General features: G+C 45.0%; 1 protein-coding gene across 12 annotated transcripts in view; it reads left to right on the top strand.

Annotated features, from left to right (window-relative positions):
• The window catches only part of LOC142573299 (tRNA-queuosine alpha-mannosyltransferase), a 308,316-nt gene that overhangs the window by 119,330 nt on the left and 171,813 nt on the right, over positions 1–17,173 (top strand). For 11 of the 12 annotated variants that reach the window (XM_075682952.1, XM_075682956.1, XM_075682953.1 and 8 more), the window contains one exon: positions 8,422–8,593. In XM_075682952.1, coding sequence (XP_075539067.1) covers positions 8,422–8,593 — 172 coding nt within the window. The remainder of the gene's footprint in view (positions 1–8,421; positions 8,594–17,173) is intronic. The other variant, XM_075682946.1, reaches the window with a different exon arrangement.

The raw sequence follows: 17,173 nt of genomic DNA, 5'->3' as shown, positions 1-17,173 counted from the left end.
TTTCAATGTGACTAGTTAATAAAAAGACTGGTTTACAGACATTTGCGCGTTGCATGCTTTTGCTTGATTTTTATACTGCACTGATTTTATCTGGCAAGTGCCAGATACACCTCTTGCACTGACTATAGGTGCCCAGCACCTAGGCTTACAGGCAGTGGCGTAGCAACAGCCGGGGCCAGGGGGCCGCGGGCTGTGGGCCCCGGGTGCCAGTTGGGGAGTGTCATATATGCCTGAAGACCACCCTCTTTCTGCCGGCTTGACTGGGTATAAAGGGTAAAGAATGCTCCACTAACCAGCAGCCCGAGCTCGTAACCGATGTACCAGATGTGTAGTGCTGCAGAACTGTCGTTTAGAGCTTTATCAACATCGTACGTAAAGATAGCACGAATGCCTGGGCTAAAAAATTCGCTGAATGGTTGCTGTGTCGTCATTATGTATACAGTTTTCCATATAGCAGTTTTGTATTGTTTGTATTATTTTTATCAGTTTTGAGGTGTTGAATAAAAACACTGTCTCCTTGTCCCAGCTAGCCGTCTCCTTATCATTTTGTTGTTGTGTGACTTCATGTCGCAAATACGGTGTGTTGTTACAGCTGCACAGAATTTTATAAGAAGGTGAATTTTGTGACGTCTTCTTTCGATATTCTATCAGGTTAAGTGTCTTTCTTACCACTAGAAACTTGGTAGCGTGCAAAATGTGGCAGGTAGTTAAAAAGGATATCTTAAATAACTGCTTCATTAACAAATAGCAGATGCTTAGAATGTGCCCTTTTTAGTTGCAGCTGCTGCTCAGAAGTGAAGCCGGTCCTCTGTGTGTACCCTTCCATTCCAACAAGTGCAGTTCTCCGGGAAAGCTGCAGAGTCAGCTTGCAGTATCTGCACAACAACCCACTAGGCAGCACGCAGAATGAAGCCGCATGCAGGCCTCAGTGCGGAGGCCTTCCGTGCCGATGACATTCCTTTGATCTCAACATTGTTGATTCTAGAATAGTGTTCCATCTCGGCTAGCCTTTCTTTAAGGGCTTCATTTTCTGATTTTTGAGCCTTGTTTAATTCCGACAGCTCAGATTGCTGGGTTCGCGTGTTCTCAGCAATTTCATTTAGCATGGTCAGACTGCCATCCATGCCAGAAACTTGGGTACGCAGGGTGCTGTTATCCAGTCCAGCTTCCTGCAGCTACCCTTTCACGTCGGAAACAAGTTTCTTTACCAGTTTTTGCAATCTATCTTGAAATTGTGCCTCGAGATCATTGAGTCACTTGGCCAACTCAGCATTGGTAGGCGTAATGGAAAAGCAACTCGAAAAACGATAGAGTACGAAACGCCAATGCAGCGCAGCAGCAGCAGTTGAGGTCACAAACTCTTATGCTATCTCCAAGGGAAATAAGTACCAACCTATGAAACGTGGAAGAATGCTTTAGCAAGCGCACACTTGGACCACAACCGCTGCTGCTTTGATGCATGGCGTCCATCCGCTGGAAGCTTTTAAGGCCACAAATGGTCTGGCGAAGGTGCTCTGGATGCAATCCCGTCGCCACGTAGCAGAACTTGGGCACACCTGGAGGAGCAGCGATTACACCCATCTGCGGTATGGAGCAGCAAACAGCTTCGCCAGCAGATGATAGCTCAGGGTCGTAGAATTCTGTGAAACGTGGAAGAATGCTTTAGCAAGCGCACACTTGGACCACAACCGCTGCCGCTTCTGCTGCTTGGAAGTGAAGCCGGTGCTCTGTATGTGCCCTTCCAGTCCAACAAGTGCAGGTCTCCGGGAAAGCTGCTGTGCCAGCTTGCAGTATCTGCGCAGCAATCTTCTAGGCGGCATGCAGAATAAAGCCGCATGCAGGCCTCAGTGCGAAGGCCTGCCGTGTTGATGACAGCAGGAATCACGAGATGGAAGCTACAGGAGACACTTAGAATGCGCCCTTTTTAGTTGCAGCAGCTGCTGAGAAGTGAAGCCGGTGCTCTGTATGTGCTCTTCCAGCCCAACAAGCGTAGGTCTCCGGGACTCAGCTTGCAGTATCTGCCCCACAACCCGCAGGCGGCACGCAGAATGAAGCTGCATGCAGGCCTCAGTGGGGAGGCCTGCCATGCCGATGACAGCAGGAATCACAGGATGGAAGCTACAGTAGAAATAGCAGACACTTAGAATGCACCCGTTTTAGTTACAGCTGCTGCTCAGAAGTGAAGCCGGGGCTTTGTATGTGCACTTCCAGTCCAACAAGTGCAGGTCTATGGGAAAGCTGCAGAGTCAGCTTGCAGTATTTTCGCAGTAACCTGTTAGCGGCACGCAGAATGAAGCCTCATGCAGGCCTCAGTACGGAGGCCTGCCATACCGATGACAGCACGAATCGAGAGGTGGAAGCTACAGTAGAAATAGCAGACACTTAGAATGCGCCCTCTTTAGTTGCAGCTGCTGCTCAGAAGTGAAGCCGGTGCTCTGTATGTGCTCTTCCAGCCCAACAAGCACAGGTCTCTGGGAAAGCTGTAGAGTCAGCTTGCAGTATCTGCGCAGAACCGTAAAACCCTAAAGAATTGTCCGTATTGACTAAGGAGGCGTTCTGAAAGGGCACTCTCCCATGAAAGTCAATTGCATCATGGACTGCTAAAAACAACTCATTGTGTGACACAGAGTAGCAAAGTTCCTCATTGTTAATAAAGACGCCTCATTAGTCAATATGGACAATTTTTTAGAGTTGTTGAAGTGTTATTTGCGCTCCACGATTGTAAGCTATGACAACAATACCTATGTGCAAAAGAGGGGCATGTGCATCAGCTCTTGGGTTGTGCCTCTAGTTTGTGAGATTTTTTTAGCAATATTGGACTGCCAGTTGCAACCTGAACTTGTAGAAAATCATGTTTTTAAAGTGTACAGATACATTGATGACTTTCTTGTTTTCTTAAGTGTACTGAGTGACCAAAAGCCCCTATCAGCAGCTAATAGCATGTTAGATCTTTTTAAAAATACTTTCATGTTCTTTCATGAGAAGCCAACAAACACTGACACCAAAGACAACATAGGGGAAATTACTTGTGCTTAATAAATGAAATAGAAAAAACAACTTGCCACAGGTGGGAACTGAACCCACAACCCTCGCATTTCGCATGCGATGCTCTACCAATTGAGCTACCGCGGCACTGTTTCCCCATCCACTTTCTTGGGTATTTATGTGTCCTAGTAGAACCCTGGGAGTGTTAGCCAGCACCATCACTCACATACCTTGATGGCGGATGTGGAACATCCTTTTCGCTGCAGGTGTCATGAAAATGTGATCTTTTTGGGTGAAGGCAACTGGTCAATAAACCCACGCATGCTACCTGAAGGTATCAATGTTGCCGGATTCAATGCTGCTGGATGGGGAAACAGCGCCGCGGTAGCTCAGTTGGTAGAGCATCGCACGCGAAATGCGAAGGTTGTGAGTTCGGTTCCCACCTGTGGCAAGTTGTTTTTTCATCCACTTTAATTTCCATTAATTTATCGTTTCTTTATTTAATTTATTAAGCACAAGTAATTTCCCCTATGTTGTCTTTGGTGTTAATGTTTGTTGGCTTCTCATGATATGACTAATAAAAATCGGGACCCTCGGTTAACCCCCTCTCTTCTCGTTTTGTCCATGTTCTTTGTCTTTTACCCTTGAACTTCCCGCCAATGGCACGTTGCAGTTTTTAGACCTTGCTTTGTATTTTAAATGGAACGTGGCCATGTTTGTTGGGAATATTGTTACGGAAGGATGAACGAGGAGAGGAAGAAGAAGATCGTGAGATGCTGGCTACTGTGGGTTGTTGGTGGTCAGCCATCTTAACTACTCAGACTTATTTTGTATATATATTGTAACTATAATCTTCTATACTCCCAACATCCCCGTAACAATATTTACCACGCTAAGAAAAGCCTTATACCTTATGACTCCTCACACACTAAGCTCGTCAAATGAGGGATTGCTTTGTCGTGCCTAAATTTGGCTTTGAGAAAGTCCTGTATGCACAAGGTCGAGCACAGCTGCAGTTTACAGGTGTCATGTCTCGAAAGCACGGGTTTTCTTTCCAGTCTTTGGTGGCCAGGAGAGGTTCACTCTTAAAGAAGCTCAAAATGGCAAACCGCCACAAGCACAGGAAAAGCAGAAACTAGAAAAGGTTATTAGAATGCTTGCTTGGGCTAGTTGGTAAGTCATGATCAAAAATAACATACAGCGCAAAGGACAAGGACAGTGATAGACGACATACACAGCGCTGTGTATGTCGTCTATCACTGTCCTTGTCCTTTGCGCTGTACGTTATTTTTGATCATAGAAAAGGTTGTAGTGATGCCATACATACATGCAGTTTCGCACAACCTAAAGAAAGTAGGATGCAAGCATGACATGGATGTAGTTTTCACAGCCTCCTGTAAGCTCGCGAGGTTGTGCTCTCTAATACGTAATAGGAGCGAAAAGAAAAGTGCAAAAAATGCATGTGAAAAGAGACACGTAAACCCCCTTGTGACTTACGCCACTGAGGTCGTTTACCAGATTACGCTCTGCTGCGGTAAAGTTTACATTGTCCGAACGGGCTGATGTATAAACGGCCGACTCAGGGAACCTTTGGCGTTTTTAAAGCCTGTTGAGATTGTTATGCACCTACCTGCACACATCATAGATTGCGGTTGCACTCCTGTATTTAGAAATGCATCCTTTTTAAACAAATTTAATGACAGACTGGCGAGAGAAATTATGGAAGCTGGCCAGATATACGCACAATCTGCCATGTGTCTCCTGTCAATTGCCCTGACGGATAAAGAAATTGGGTATCTCCTTGGGCGGTAGCATTCTTTACAATGTTTGCATGTGATTATGCCTGAGTTTTGTATCAACTTTCTGAATGTGCATGTGCGACCCTCCGCTTCATGGTAAACCTTACTTTAGTCGTAAGTGAGCGTCTATCCTATCTACTCCGTTTCTTCCTGTCCATATTTTCGCTCAACAACACTACGCTTTATTGTTGTTTAAATGGAAGTTAACAAGTTCAGATAAGGACAAGATGGTTGTTTCAGTTGACCTACCCTTTCTAAGCTCATGCTGACTGGGTGCAAGAATACATTGACGATCTAGAAAATACATAATTCATTTGACTATTAGTTTTTCAAATATGATATTTATAGTACTTAGGATATAGACAGGGCGGTAGTTTCCTGGAATGTTTTTATCACCAGCCTTGGGAATCGGAGTTATCTTTGACAATGGGTAAAACGAGAACACGAGAAAAGTAGGAGCCAACGTTTCGGCAAGTGGACCTGTCTTTTTCAATGTAACATGTGCTTTCCTTGACACAGTATATATAGGTAGGGTTCTTCTAACGGGGAGAGGGGGTAAGGCAGGTGAGTGCGACAACGACTGAGGGTGTGTTAGCCGCGAGAGTTTAGAATTGAAAAGAAAGGTGTGCTATTCAACATCGGTGGAGGATTGTGAGGAAGCATCGTATGTCAGCCAGTTGACATGTCAGCTAGCCATGTGTCAGCCGGCCGTGTGTTTTTTCATGGAAGGGGCATGGATTTTGATGGGGGAAGGGGATTATCTGCTCTGCTAGAGGTCAGTGAGCTATAGTCTCTCTGAAAGAGAGCATAGAAGAAGTGTCAGAAAATGGTGCTTGTGGGAGAAAAAAAATTACTAAATGGAGTAGCAAAAGAAAAAAAGAAAGGAAGAAAAAAAAAAGAAAGAACAAAATACTAAGCAATCCAATGAGAAACAAGTGCTGTTGTCTTTAGCTTGAAATTTAGCATAGCAAATAGATTCTAAAGCTCTTTATGAAACGTTTATGCCTGTTCGTTGCAATGTCTTGAACTTATGGATGAGATAGATTCTCTGTATTTTCTGTCTTGCACAGAACGGAAATTTTACGGTAGTATGTAGAGTTTAAGTTCCTCAAAGTTGTGACCTGGTTGGTTGAAATGCTCAGCGATGGCTTTGGGAAGCATTTTAGCTGTGTCCGCATAATGTCTGTTTAACCTGACATTCATTGATTATTTTGTTTCATCAATATATTGTTTCTTACAGATGGAACATTCAAATGTATAAATCACATCAGAACCAGTGCAAGTAAAGCTAGTTCTCACTTCGTGGCGGTTTTAATTTTAATGTCACTTTGAAGGTGCCTGCAGGTTTTGCACCTGGGGCGATAGCATGCTTTCATTATGGATAAATGATGTTGGCTGACTTTTTCATGCACTAACATGTCTTTAATGTTTCTGTTGCGGCGATAGGTCACCCTTGGTACCGCTGGGAACGCTTTTCTTATATGCTCGTTACTTGATAATATTGGGTGGTATTTTTGTAGGATGTTTATGTTTGAGAGGGCATTAAAATACTTTGTCATAAAGGCTGGAGGTCTCTCAGATTCTGAGAACCCTACCTATATATACTGTGCCGAGAAAAGCATATGCCGCCTTGAAGAAAAGTCCAATGTCATTGTTTTGCTCATAGTCTTGAATTTCCATCTCCCTCTTTCAATGTGTTTTCCCAGGATTACCTTTGATAACTTAAGAAGGTTTGGGTATGTAGATGTATGAAATGACAAGCTAGATATTTTTTCTAAATGTACACCAAGGATATTTATGCATTCCTCGAGCGCCAAAGAAGGTGTGTTGTCACAATTGATTGAAAATTGGGCTGGCATAGTGCTAACTAGAGTTACAATTTGACTAGCTAATATATTGGTAAATTCAAATGTATGAGGATTGCAAGGAGGGTATGTAATGTAATATTTGTGGACGGCCGTAGCCATTAGCTGAGAACCTACTGTGCAAAAATAAGTTCTAAACCTCAAGATGAGCGTGTTTAATGATACTCCGAGAGCCTCGAAATCTGGCATAGTGAAAGAGTTTGCAGGGGTTTAAGAACAGAGTTTATAATATTGCCACATGTAGGTAGTAGGTCGAGGGCAAGAGTGGGTCGAGCCCAAAAGAACAAAGAAGACTGCACGCCCTCCCTCCTTGCGAACCAACCCCCATGGATGCGCTTTCCAAGAGCCAGCTGCTCTGCGGTTTATTAAAACACCAAGAGTACTTCTGAAGCCTCATGACAAACTAGTGGAGCTGTTGGGTAGCCCTCGCGGATGTTGCAAACCCCTCCAAAGATCCACACAATGAATCCAGTGCCAGTCGGGTCAGCCGCAGGATTAGGGGACTAGCCCTGCATCGGGCCAGCCGCAGGATTAGGGGACTAGCCTTGGAAGTTGTCAACGCTATGGTTCCCACCACTCCAACCGGTATGACCAGCGCTTCCACTCAACCTGCCTCAGCCGGTACGGAGAGCCCACGAGTTCCGACGACGTTCCATGGCGCAGGGTTCGAAGACGTCGAAGACTGGATGGACATCCACCCAAACTTCCACCAAAACGTAGCTAAGTGCTACAAAGGAAACCAATATGGGTTCCTCGAAAGAAAAGCTTCACAGTTGAAGAAAAATTCAAACCCGGGACCACCGCCTTTCTCGGGCAGCCGCTCTATTATCTGAGCTAACCAGGTAGCTAGCAGATGGCAGGCAAAATCGAATTTATCGACAACTCAGAAGCAAAGGCAAGAGTTTAACGTAATAATTCTGCGGAAAGCTGCAAGGTGGAGAGAAGTAATTAATGAAGGGAGAATGAGACATCCACCCAAACATAGCTAAGTGCTACAAAGGAAAACCATACAGGTTCCGGACGTAATAATTCTGCAGAAACCCGCAAGGTGGAGAGAAGTAATGAATGAAGGGAAAATGAGACATCCAGCCAACCGTAGCTAAGTGCTACAAAGGTGCTTCATTTCTCTTCATTAATTGCTTCTCTCCACCTTGCATCTTTCCCCGGAATTATTACGTCAAATTCTTGCCTTTGCTTCGAGTTGTTGATAAATTTGACTTCGCCTGCCATCTGCTAGCCGCCTGGTTAGCTCAGATGGTAGAGCGGCTGCCCCGAAAAGGCGGTGGTCCCGGGTTCGAGTCCTGGATCAGGACGAATTTTTCTTCAACTATGAAGCTTTTCTTTCGAGGAACCCGTATGGGTTTCCTTTGTAGCACTTAGCTATGTTTGGGTGGATGTCTCATTTTCCCTTCATTAGTTACTTCTCTCTACCTTGAGGGTTTCCGCAGAATTATTACGTCAAGAAGACTGTGCACAAACTGTGCCTCTGTAGTAGTAATACTACATAATGGTGAACTTGAGCTGTTAGCAACACCTTACCTTACCTAACCTGTAAGGTAAGTGGTGCACGCACACTGTGAGTTGCTGCTAGTGAACACTCGGTTGTAGTTGTGTCCTGTCTGCCTTAATCTGCTTGGTTCTCATTTTAAGCGCCCTGGTAAAGATGTATAAACTCCAGCGCCCTTCCTTTGTCTGGGTTCCTTATTGTGGTTTCTTTCCTTTTTACTGGTATTTCCTTGCACAATACCATGTGCTATCAACTTTCCCACCAGGCCGTTCTCCATTACCGTGTCCTGCAGCATCCTTGGTCGGAGTCCGGGAGCAGCTGGGAGACCGCATCCGGCAGTGGGGCCCCCTGCCGGACCGAGACCAATACCTGGCCCTGCTGCGCGAGGCTGATGTGGTGGTCTCGACGGCTCACCACGAGTTCTACGGCGTTGCCATGCAAGTTTACCGAGCTTCGGCTTTGGTTTTTCACATATCCTGAGCACACTTTGTGTTTAAGAGACCTAGATGAGCTGTGAATACCTTGTTTAGCACAAAACAACAGACACAAGAAAGACGACAGGACAAAGCGCCTTGTCCTGTCGTCTTTCTTGTGTCTGTTGTTTTGCGCTAAACAAAGTATTCATGGATTCGCACCAACTAGCCCGCCAACGCATTGTGCTGAACTAGATGAGCTAGTTGGCTGCTGGCTTGATGAAACATGGTTAAATCGGTGCGTGGAAGGACGATTCTTTCCTTGTCCTGTCCTTTCACACGCCTATTTAACTGTGTTTCGTTCTTTGTGTTGCCTTAGGCAGGTAGCCTAGTTTGTTCTTGATCATGGACGAGCAGTTGCGCTGCATAGTTCTAACGAGACAAACTCCATCACATTCACTTGACAGTGCGCAAGCTAGCAACTGTTTTATCCGCCTTCACAAGGCACATGTATATATATATATATATATATATATATATATATATATATATATATATATATATATATATATAAGTGTGTGTGTTCACGAAGAACAAGGAAGAAAAGGAAATGCCACCATTAATTTGACTTCAGTTAATCCACTTTTTTATCTAATTAAGTCCTGACCAATTTCTGACTCTAGGCTATTTTGATCCTGAAATTGGATTTCCCCAGATAAGTTGAACATGTCAGTGCAGATGCACCTGACCCCAATGATGACCTCAGTAGTGGCAGTGTCTTTCTTGGTGATGCTTAGGGTAGAGCGAATGTATCAAACACACCTAGTGTACCGTCGAAAATGCATATTTTTGGCCTGCCTTAGGCAGATATTCAAATGGAGTTGGTACTTCACCATGAATGATTTAGGTATTTTCTTCCAAGAAAATGAGTATGAAATTTATCTGCATGGTTTAATTGGATACGAAATGAAATCCGCTATCTCAGCGTTTGCTTCCCATTAGAGCCAGCCTCATTACTATGGCAACAGAACAAGCTCTCAGGTAGAATGACAATGATGCACCACCTTCAGTCTTTTGTAACGAAGGCTCATTCAAGATATCAAGATATTTTATGTGTTAACATAATGGAAACAATTTTTGTCGCATGTTTCTCGCATTCAGGAGAATTGCACACAGTGGTGTAGTAAAGGGGGGTAGAGGCATGGGCTCCAGGTGCCAGTTGAGGGGGTGTCATATAGGTCTGACGACTCCCCTCTCTCGGCCAGCTTGACTGGACGTAAATGGTAAAGAATGCTCTGGTAACCAGCAGCTCAAGTTCTCATACCCGATGTACCAGATATGTAGTGCCGCAGACTTGTCGGGTGTAGCTTTATCAACATCCTACGTAATAATTGCACGAATCCACAGGCTAAAAAATTTATTCGCTAGGGGTCACTAAACTGCTCGCCTTAGCGTAACGTTTCATGTATGGTGCGCTCGTGCTTGCAGCGGGCATCGCTAAACATATTCTAGCGATGTCGCTCTTGGATCCCTCTTCCATTCAGTCTGCGCTATTTTAAAAGAGGATATCTTAAATAACTGCTTAATTTGGGATTATAGAGGAAACATTGCATTTCGGGAATTGAGGACCCAAAGCCATATTGATAGCTCAACAAGAACTCCTTCTCCAAACAAAATTGTACTGGGTGCTAGAGCCTGCAGTACTTTGGCATTGCTCAGTATGGCGCTACCGAAAGAAATATGAAATAGACTTCAGGGTATCCACAAACCGGGAAAATTGGGAATTCTCAGGGATTTTGAATAGTCTGGAAATACTCAGGGAAAATTCAGGGAATTTGTGTTTCTATCATGGAAAATTGACTGTAATTTTATTGAGAGGGAATGAAAGTCATGCTAATGCTGGCCCGAGTAACAGAGAGGAATTGTAACAAATCGTCTTTGACGCTGTGGCTGGAGGAGTTTCCAGTGTACAAACCGATGTGCACCAGCCGATTTTCTGCACTTCCGATTTTTTGGACATACCCGATAATGCGGACAGCTTCGCGGCACCACCACATACCCTATAGAGTCAATGTACAAGAGCTACGTTCGATTTGCCTGCACCACCTGAACCAGTTCATGGGGTGCTGCACTCCGCCGTTCGTTTCAAAAGGGGCTGGAAAGGTACAAGGCTGGTTCATGATTTTGCTGCACCCATTCCACTGTTGGTGCCGACTTGGTGCAGGCATACAGGTGCGCAGCAGCAGCGTTGCTGACGACGCAGAACACTGGCACGAGCGCCGTTAAAGCCTCACTTACGCACGTCTGATGTGTTTACACAAGGGTGGTGTGTTACGCCACCCTTGTACCCCAGTAGCTGATCATACCTGCAATGCAGGACCTCTAAAACATACGTATTCCGTGCGCGTTAGTCTGACATAACATAACGCCTGCATCGCATCTGCACCTTGGCATTCATTTCGAGTGCTGCTCTGTGCCTGCACCGCAGAAATTGAGCTGCACAATTTCTGAACTTCTCGCAAACCGCCGTGAACTGTTTCACAGTGGTGCAGGCGAATCAAATGGACCTAAGAACGTCTGAAACCTTGGATGCAAGAACCCTTTGCCATCCTATTTTCCGGACTTTTCGCTGTGACCGAAGGTCCGAAATGGCATTAATCAAAGCCATCACCACCATTTTGATTATCTCGTCGCCTAGAACCGGAGCTCTCACACATAAATCTGCTGCCAGCCGTTGCCACCACCGCGACAACGCGAGACCTAGCTGCTTCGACGTTCGCTATTAAGGGTCTGTTCGATTCGGCCGCACTACTTGAACCCAGTTCACGGTGGTTCATAGCGAGTTCCACACTTTCGCAGCACCAGTTCAGTGGTGCAGCTGCAGCGCAACACTAGCGGCCCAGAGAAACAAATGCCAAGGTGCAGGTGTTGTGCAGGCCTTCTGTGTTGTGTCGCCCGTTGTTTATGCACTGGTGAATTTTTATGTGACTTGTGTTATTTGCATTGCGCTGTTTGCGGTTGTAGAGAAAAAAATTGTTCAGATCTGCTGTGTCTGTATGTGTGTGTGTGTGTGTGTGTGAGCATCGCTGCTGCACTGAATGACAACGATGAACTGTGCCACACTCTCAACTGTCGTTGAAATAGCCATGGACCTTGTGGACTCGGACAGTGATGAGGAGTTCGATGACTTGGTCGCAATGTTGGCCGTAAAGCTGGTGAGGAAAGACCGAAATCATATTCCACAATACCATGAAGACGTCGTTGGCAGCTATATTGAGTTTGAGCTTAAGCGGCTGTTCTGACTGGCGCGCAAGACCGTTAACTGTCTTGCAGACCACTATCAAGCATCACCGTTCTTCCCAGAAGCTCGTGGAGGGCGTGCGCGAATAAGTGCCGAAAAAACATGTCTCATCGTTTTGAGCTATCTTTGGAGCCAGTGCAGCATGTACTCAATTGCAGACAGATTTGATGTTATGGAGTCATTTGTGCACGCATGCATTGAGAGGGTGCTCAACCTTTTACATAGCATGAGTGAAGAAGTGATTGCGTGGCCGGACCAGCAACAGCAAGAATGTAGCAAGGGTGGCTTCTTAATAAAGAGCGCTGGGAAGAAGCCACGAAACACCATTGGCTGCATGGACGGAAGCTATGTAGAGATAAACACTTCTACCGAATCCCTGCACTCGTACTTCAACCGAAAAATGTTTCCTTCTTTGATTGTGCAAGGCATATGCAACCATGAGAACAGGTTCATAGATGTGCTCATTGGATTTCCCAGCACAACACCAGGGTGCTCCGCAAAGGCCCCTTTTTTGAAGCTGCAGCAACGAAATGCAGCAATAGTTACATGCTGGGGGATTCAGCCTATCCGTTGCTACCATGGCTTATGACACCTTACAAAGATACACAGCGGAGCTTCCCCTCCTGGAAAAGGAAATATAACAAGCGCCATTTCCAGCAGCAAGTTGCTATTGAGGTGACATTTGGAATACTTAAGCAGAGATTTCGTAGGCTGTACTTGGTGGACACAACCAGTATCAAGCAGTGCTGCCTTATAATCATGGGCGCATGCGTCCTGCACAACTTAAGCAATGAGGAGAGAGATTTCTTCGAAGAGCTGCAGGAACTCCCGGATTTGGAGGAAGTCGGAGACAATGAGGACAGTGGCCATGTTGTTGACCGCAGTGTGGCAGGCTACAGTGAGTACCTGCGAAAGGCAATTGCCGAAAAGCAGTGCTAAAACACAGAAGTGCATATCCTTGTGCCACTAGCATTACTTATGCAGATAAGTTTTGCTTGACTCTGTGTAATGCTGCAAATATACTTTCTGAGACAACGTTTGTGAAAGATGAAGAATCAAGACGTTTGAGGCCTGCAAGTCACAGGCTACTTTGTATGGTTATCTTGTGTTGTCTGGTAATAATACACAATACGCACACACATAAGTATACATAAATATAAGTTTGTTTTTTTGAAATTTTAATTCAGAAGCCATTGTGGCTACCTTCTCAACAGCTGTAACCAGCCGCTCTAACAAGGCCATTTTTCTGTCAAAGCGTTCAGCCCGCTCTTCCTTTGCCTCCTTAAATTCTTTTAAAAGAGCATTCATTGATGTGCTGTCCTTTTTTCTTGGCAAGGCATCCTTTGGGCGTGCATTCACAGCTGCAGCTGATGCAGGGGTTGGCAGGGGTTTGCCCGTTGACAATTCTGGCTCCATGTTGTCAATGCCGTCATCAGCGCCAGGAGACTTGCTGGAAAACAATGTGCAGGATCGAGGGGGATAACTAAACTTCTGTCAAAATGAGGCAACTGCACCTGCTGTCTTTTTCAATTGTTGCTCCAGGCTTCATCAGAACTGTAGGTGTGATGTGATGTTCTTTTTCAATAATAATAATAATAATATTTGGGGTTTTACGTGCCGAAACCACTTTCTGATTATGAGGCACGCCGTAGTGGAGGACTTCGGAAATTTTGACCACCTGGGGTTCTTTAATGTGCACCTAAATCTAAGCACACGAGTGTTTTCGCATTTCGCCCCCATCGAAATGCGGCCGCCGTGGCCGAGATTCGATCCCGCGACCTCGTGCTCAGCAGCCCAACACCATAGCCACTGAGCAACCACGGCGGGTGTTCTTTTTCAAGAACGTCACTTAGCTCTCTATGAAAGAAGAAAAGAATTAGTTGCAAATACAAAAGCCCGAGACTGTATGCAATAGTCGACAGCACTCACTCTTCATATTCACACAAAGCCGTCGAGTGCCCGGATGAATTGTTTTTTGTTTTCGTTTTCTTATAAGTGCGTTCAAGGCTCTTCCATTTATTTTGCACCTGCAGCTCAGTCATCACAGCTGAGAATTCTGTAGTGATCATGAGAGCAATTGCTTGCCACATGGCCTTTTTTGTCCTGTGAAAAAAAGTAATGGATTAAAAAATGGCAATTCTAGCACACTAAAAGCTGCTGAAGTATGCTCACGAGTGCCTAAGCAAACAAAGTTTAAATTTAACTTTTTGTTAACACGTTAATGAGAAAGTAAATGCAACTTGCTTAAGGCCGCCTTTTTTTCCGACAATGGGATTGAGCTCTTTGTATTTTAAAATGAGGAACCAGGTCCTCCGAGCACTCCAAAGTTCTGCCTCGGGGGATCCGGATCGCTCCTCCATTGGTGCGACGCCGAGGTCCGCAGGTGTTGCCGGCATGGCAGGTGATGCGTCAGTGTCAGATTCCTGAAATATGACTATAATGACTGTTCCATCTGTGACAGAAAATAGTACCGCATTGAGTTGTAGGTATGCATCTACTCTGGACTAACGTATTCGAAGCTTCACACGCGGGCTCAGCAGTAAAGAGGAGCGGCTTGTCAACCTACGCACTCAGACGTAGATGTACATGTAGATTCTTGTGACCTAGTGGCACGTACCCACTCTGGGGGATTGGCCAAGAATTGGGTAGTTTATAGGAAAGTGTAGAATAAGTCAAAATCTCATAATAGCTAAGTAATGATAAAAAAATAAAGATTGTAGAGCCTGCATGATTTTACGAAAATGAAAATTGTACCATAATTATAATAAAACAGTTCACATTCAATTTTAGTGAAAGAAAAGGAGGCTTAGAATTTTGTATTCAGAGTAGAAATCTCTGATCCTAAAAGAAAATCTTGGATGGCAGCGCTAACCTTCCCGTCGCTATGCCGAAGTGTAGAGGCACCCAAAGATAGTACATGTTGAACAGTTATATCTAATCCAAGAAGGCGGAGTGGTGTTTGTAGGGTTTGTTTACTTAAGCTAATAAATTGTCGGCAAGAACTTTAAATAATGTTCTGTGGTCTCATCTTCACTACACATGTGACAAATCGGTGAGGGTGCCGGAATGCCACAGCGAAGCCTGCTAATAGTTACTTCAATTTTTTCTCGATTGGCATACGAGTTTGTTGTATGCAGTGCAACAAAAACATTAACGTCTTCTTTCTTTTGTCGCAGCCAACATTTTACATTTTTACGCACGTTACTACGTTATCCCCTCCGCTTTTGCGGCATGGGAAACAAAGCGCGATAAATTTCCAGATCAGAATAACATGCATTTTGTACACTGCAGTACTGACGTATTGACAAACAGGCACACTGTCTTAGCTAAACAATGAATACATCGTGCTCACCATATTCACAGGCACTGACAGCTGAATTGAAAGAGTTTACAACAAGAAATTGACCCCATGTGACTAAAAAGGGTTAACATACCTGGCGTTCTGTAGGCAAAACCATCGCCGAAGGGAACGCGACTACCATCCTCGTCGACTACAGGGGTAACGTGCGTTTGCACCCCATCTACAAGTACAGACAGCTTCAGCAAGTCGTTTGCTGACATCGCCTGCTGTGGTCTGCTCTCAAGTGTGGAAGCTCGTGAACAGTGCGTGCACCAACGCGGCACCACTGGCAGAGCAGGTTCAGAAAATTCCTGAACCAGCGCTGCATCTTTGCTGCACTTTTTGAAACGAACGCTAGGATGCAGGGGTCGCTAAGCTGCACGAACTGCAAGGTGCGGCACCGCCTGAACTGGTTCAAGTGGTGCAGCTGAATCGAATAGACCCTAAGGTTCTTGCCATTCGGTGCCGTGTTTTTCATTGAAATAATTTGCTGCTGTCAGCAATGGCACCGACTACGCCTCTGTAATCCTTGCGATTGGCGTCGAAGCTCAGAAAGCACGGCGCGTTGCATAATGCCGGTTCCAGAAAGGCAGCTTTGCCTCAACACTATAGTTTTACGCCGTGAAGCATACGTGAAGTAGTGCAGTGAAGCTTAGCAAGCGTGGGAGGGGGCAATTGTCACGGGACACAGTACGTATTCTCTTATCATACACGCTCGCACCCGCCGTCTCCTGTAACGGTACGAGCACCGATATGCCTGTGTACTGGCAGGCTCCTTTTTTCGGACGTGCCTGTGACGGTTTGAGCCCTTAAGGGTAGTAAAAGACGTGTACAAATTTTTTTGCACTGCCCGATTTTTCGGAAGTTTTAGTGGCCCCTAGGGAGTCTGAAAAATCAGACGTTGACTGTAAAACTAACCAAAAAGATGCTTCAAATGGTTCGTGGGGCGAATGCGCGGCAGAACGAGGACGAAAACTGAAAAGACCATTGCATTAAGGAATGATCTGGAAAGGAACTGTGCTGCCTCTTCTCTGAAGGAGCTTGAGCTCAAAAAGGAAAGTGTTGGCTGACGTCGAGATGCAGATGACCCTCATCCTAACAAAAGTGAACTCTTTAAAGCAGTGAAACGCAACATTGAGGCGTTGTGTGTGGGCTGAGAGTATGTCAGGACAGTTGAGGTTGACATTTTAACTGCTGAAAATCTCACTTGTGACAAAGTTCAGGCCTAATACTAATGAGCTTGCTCTCAGTTGATAGAAATAGCTCATTTTCGAAAATATTTGCTTCTGTATGCATCTCTTTTAATTCGTATTTGAAAATGTTCAACTCGATTTGCAATGGGCTTTACCATATTTTTTTAAGGTGTTTTATTCACTGTGCATTTTACTAACCTTCCCTTCAGTTTTCTACTTTGTATAAAATAAACATTACTTCTTACTATTCAAACTGCATTAAGTCGTTTATTTTTTAACATGCTTACTGGAGAGTCACAGTACCGGGCAACATGGTGTCAGCCCGTCTTTACATAAAACAAAGTACTGTGTCACTCAAGGAATCTTGCAAAGGCACTCAGGGAAAACCTGGAAAACTCAAGGAATTTGAAAATGTGAACTAGGTAGACGCCCTGAATAGTGCACCAGTGACGTCGATCTCTGTATCCTCTTCATTGCAAGTGCAGACGAACAGTAGCGCAAGCGTGCGCTGGTGTGGGCTTCGTCGCGGCATTCTCTTTTTTTTTTGCATGGTGAAGCCAGGAATCGATGCAAAATTCCATTCCCAACCTTGTGGCAATGCCGCAGTTTGGATAATCACATTTGCCAATAGCAGCAGATAAAGAAAGGCTTTATAAATCAAAATGAAGAAAACTCGCAATTCTCATAGCATTGGCGCCCATGCAGCAGGGAAGCAGGTGGCATTTTCTAATAGGGTGGGGAGATCGATCGATGTCACTGACACACTATTT

Source organism: Dermacentor variabilis, chromosome 2, assembly GCF_050947875.1.
Source record: "Dermacentor variabilis isolate Ectoservices chromosome 2, ASM5094787v1, whole genome shotgun sequence".
Classification (NCBI taxonomy): domain Eukaryota; kingdom Metazoa; phylum Arthropoda; class Arachnida; order Ixodida; family Ixodidae; genus Dermacentor; species Dermacentor variabilis.
The sequence above is the reverse complement of the archived record's forward strand: the minus strand, read 5'-3'. Positions and strand labels throughout refer to the sequence as shown.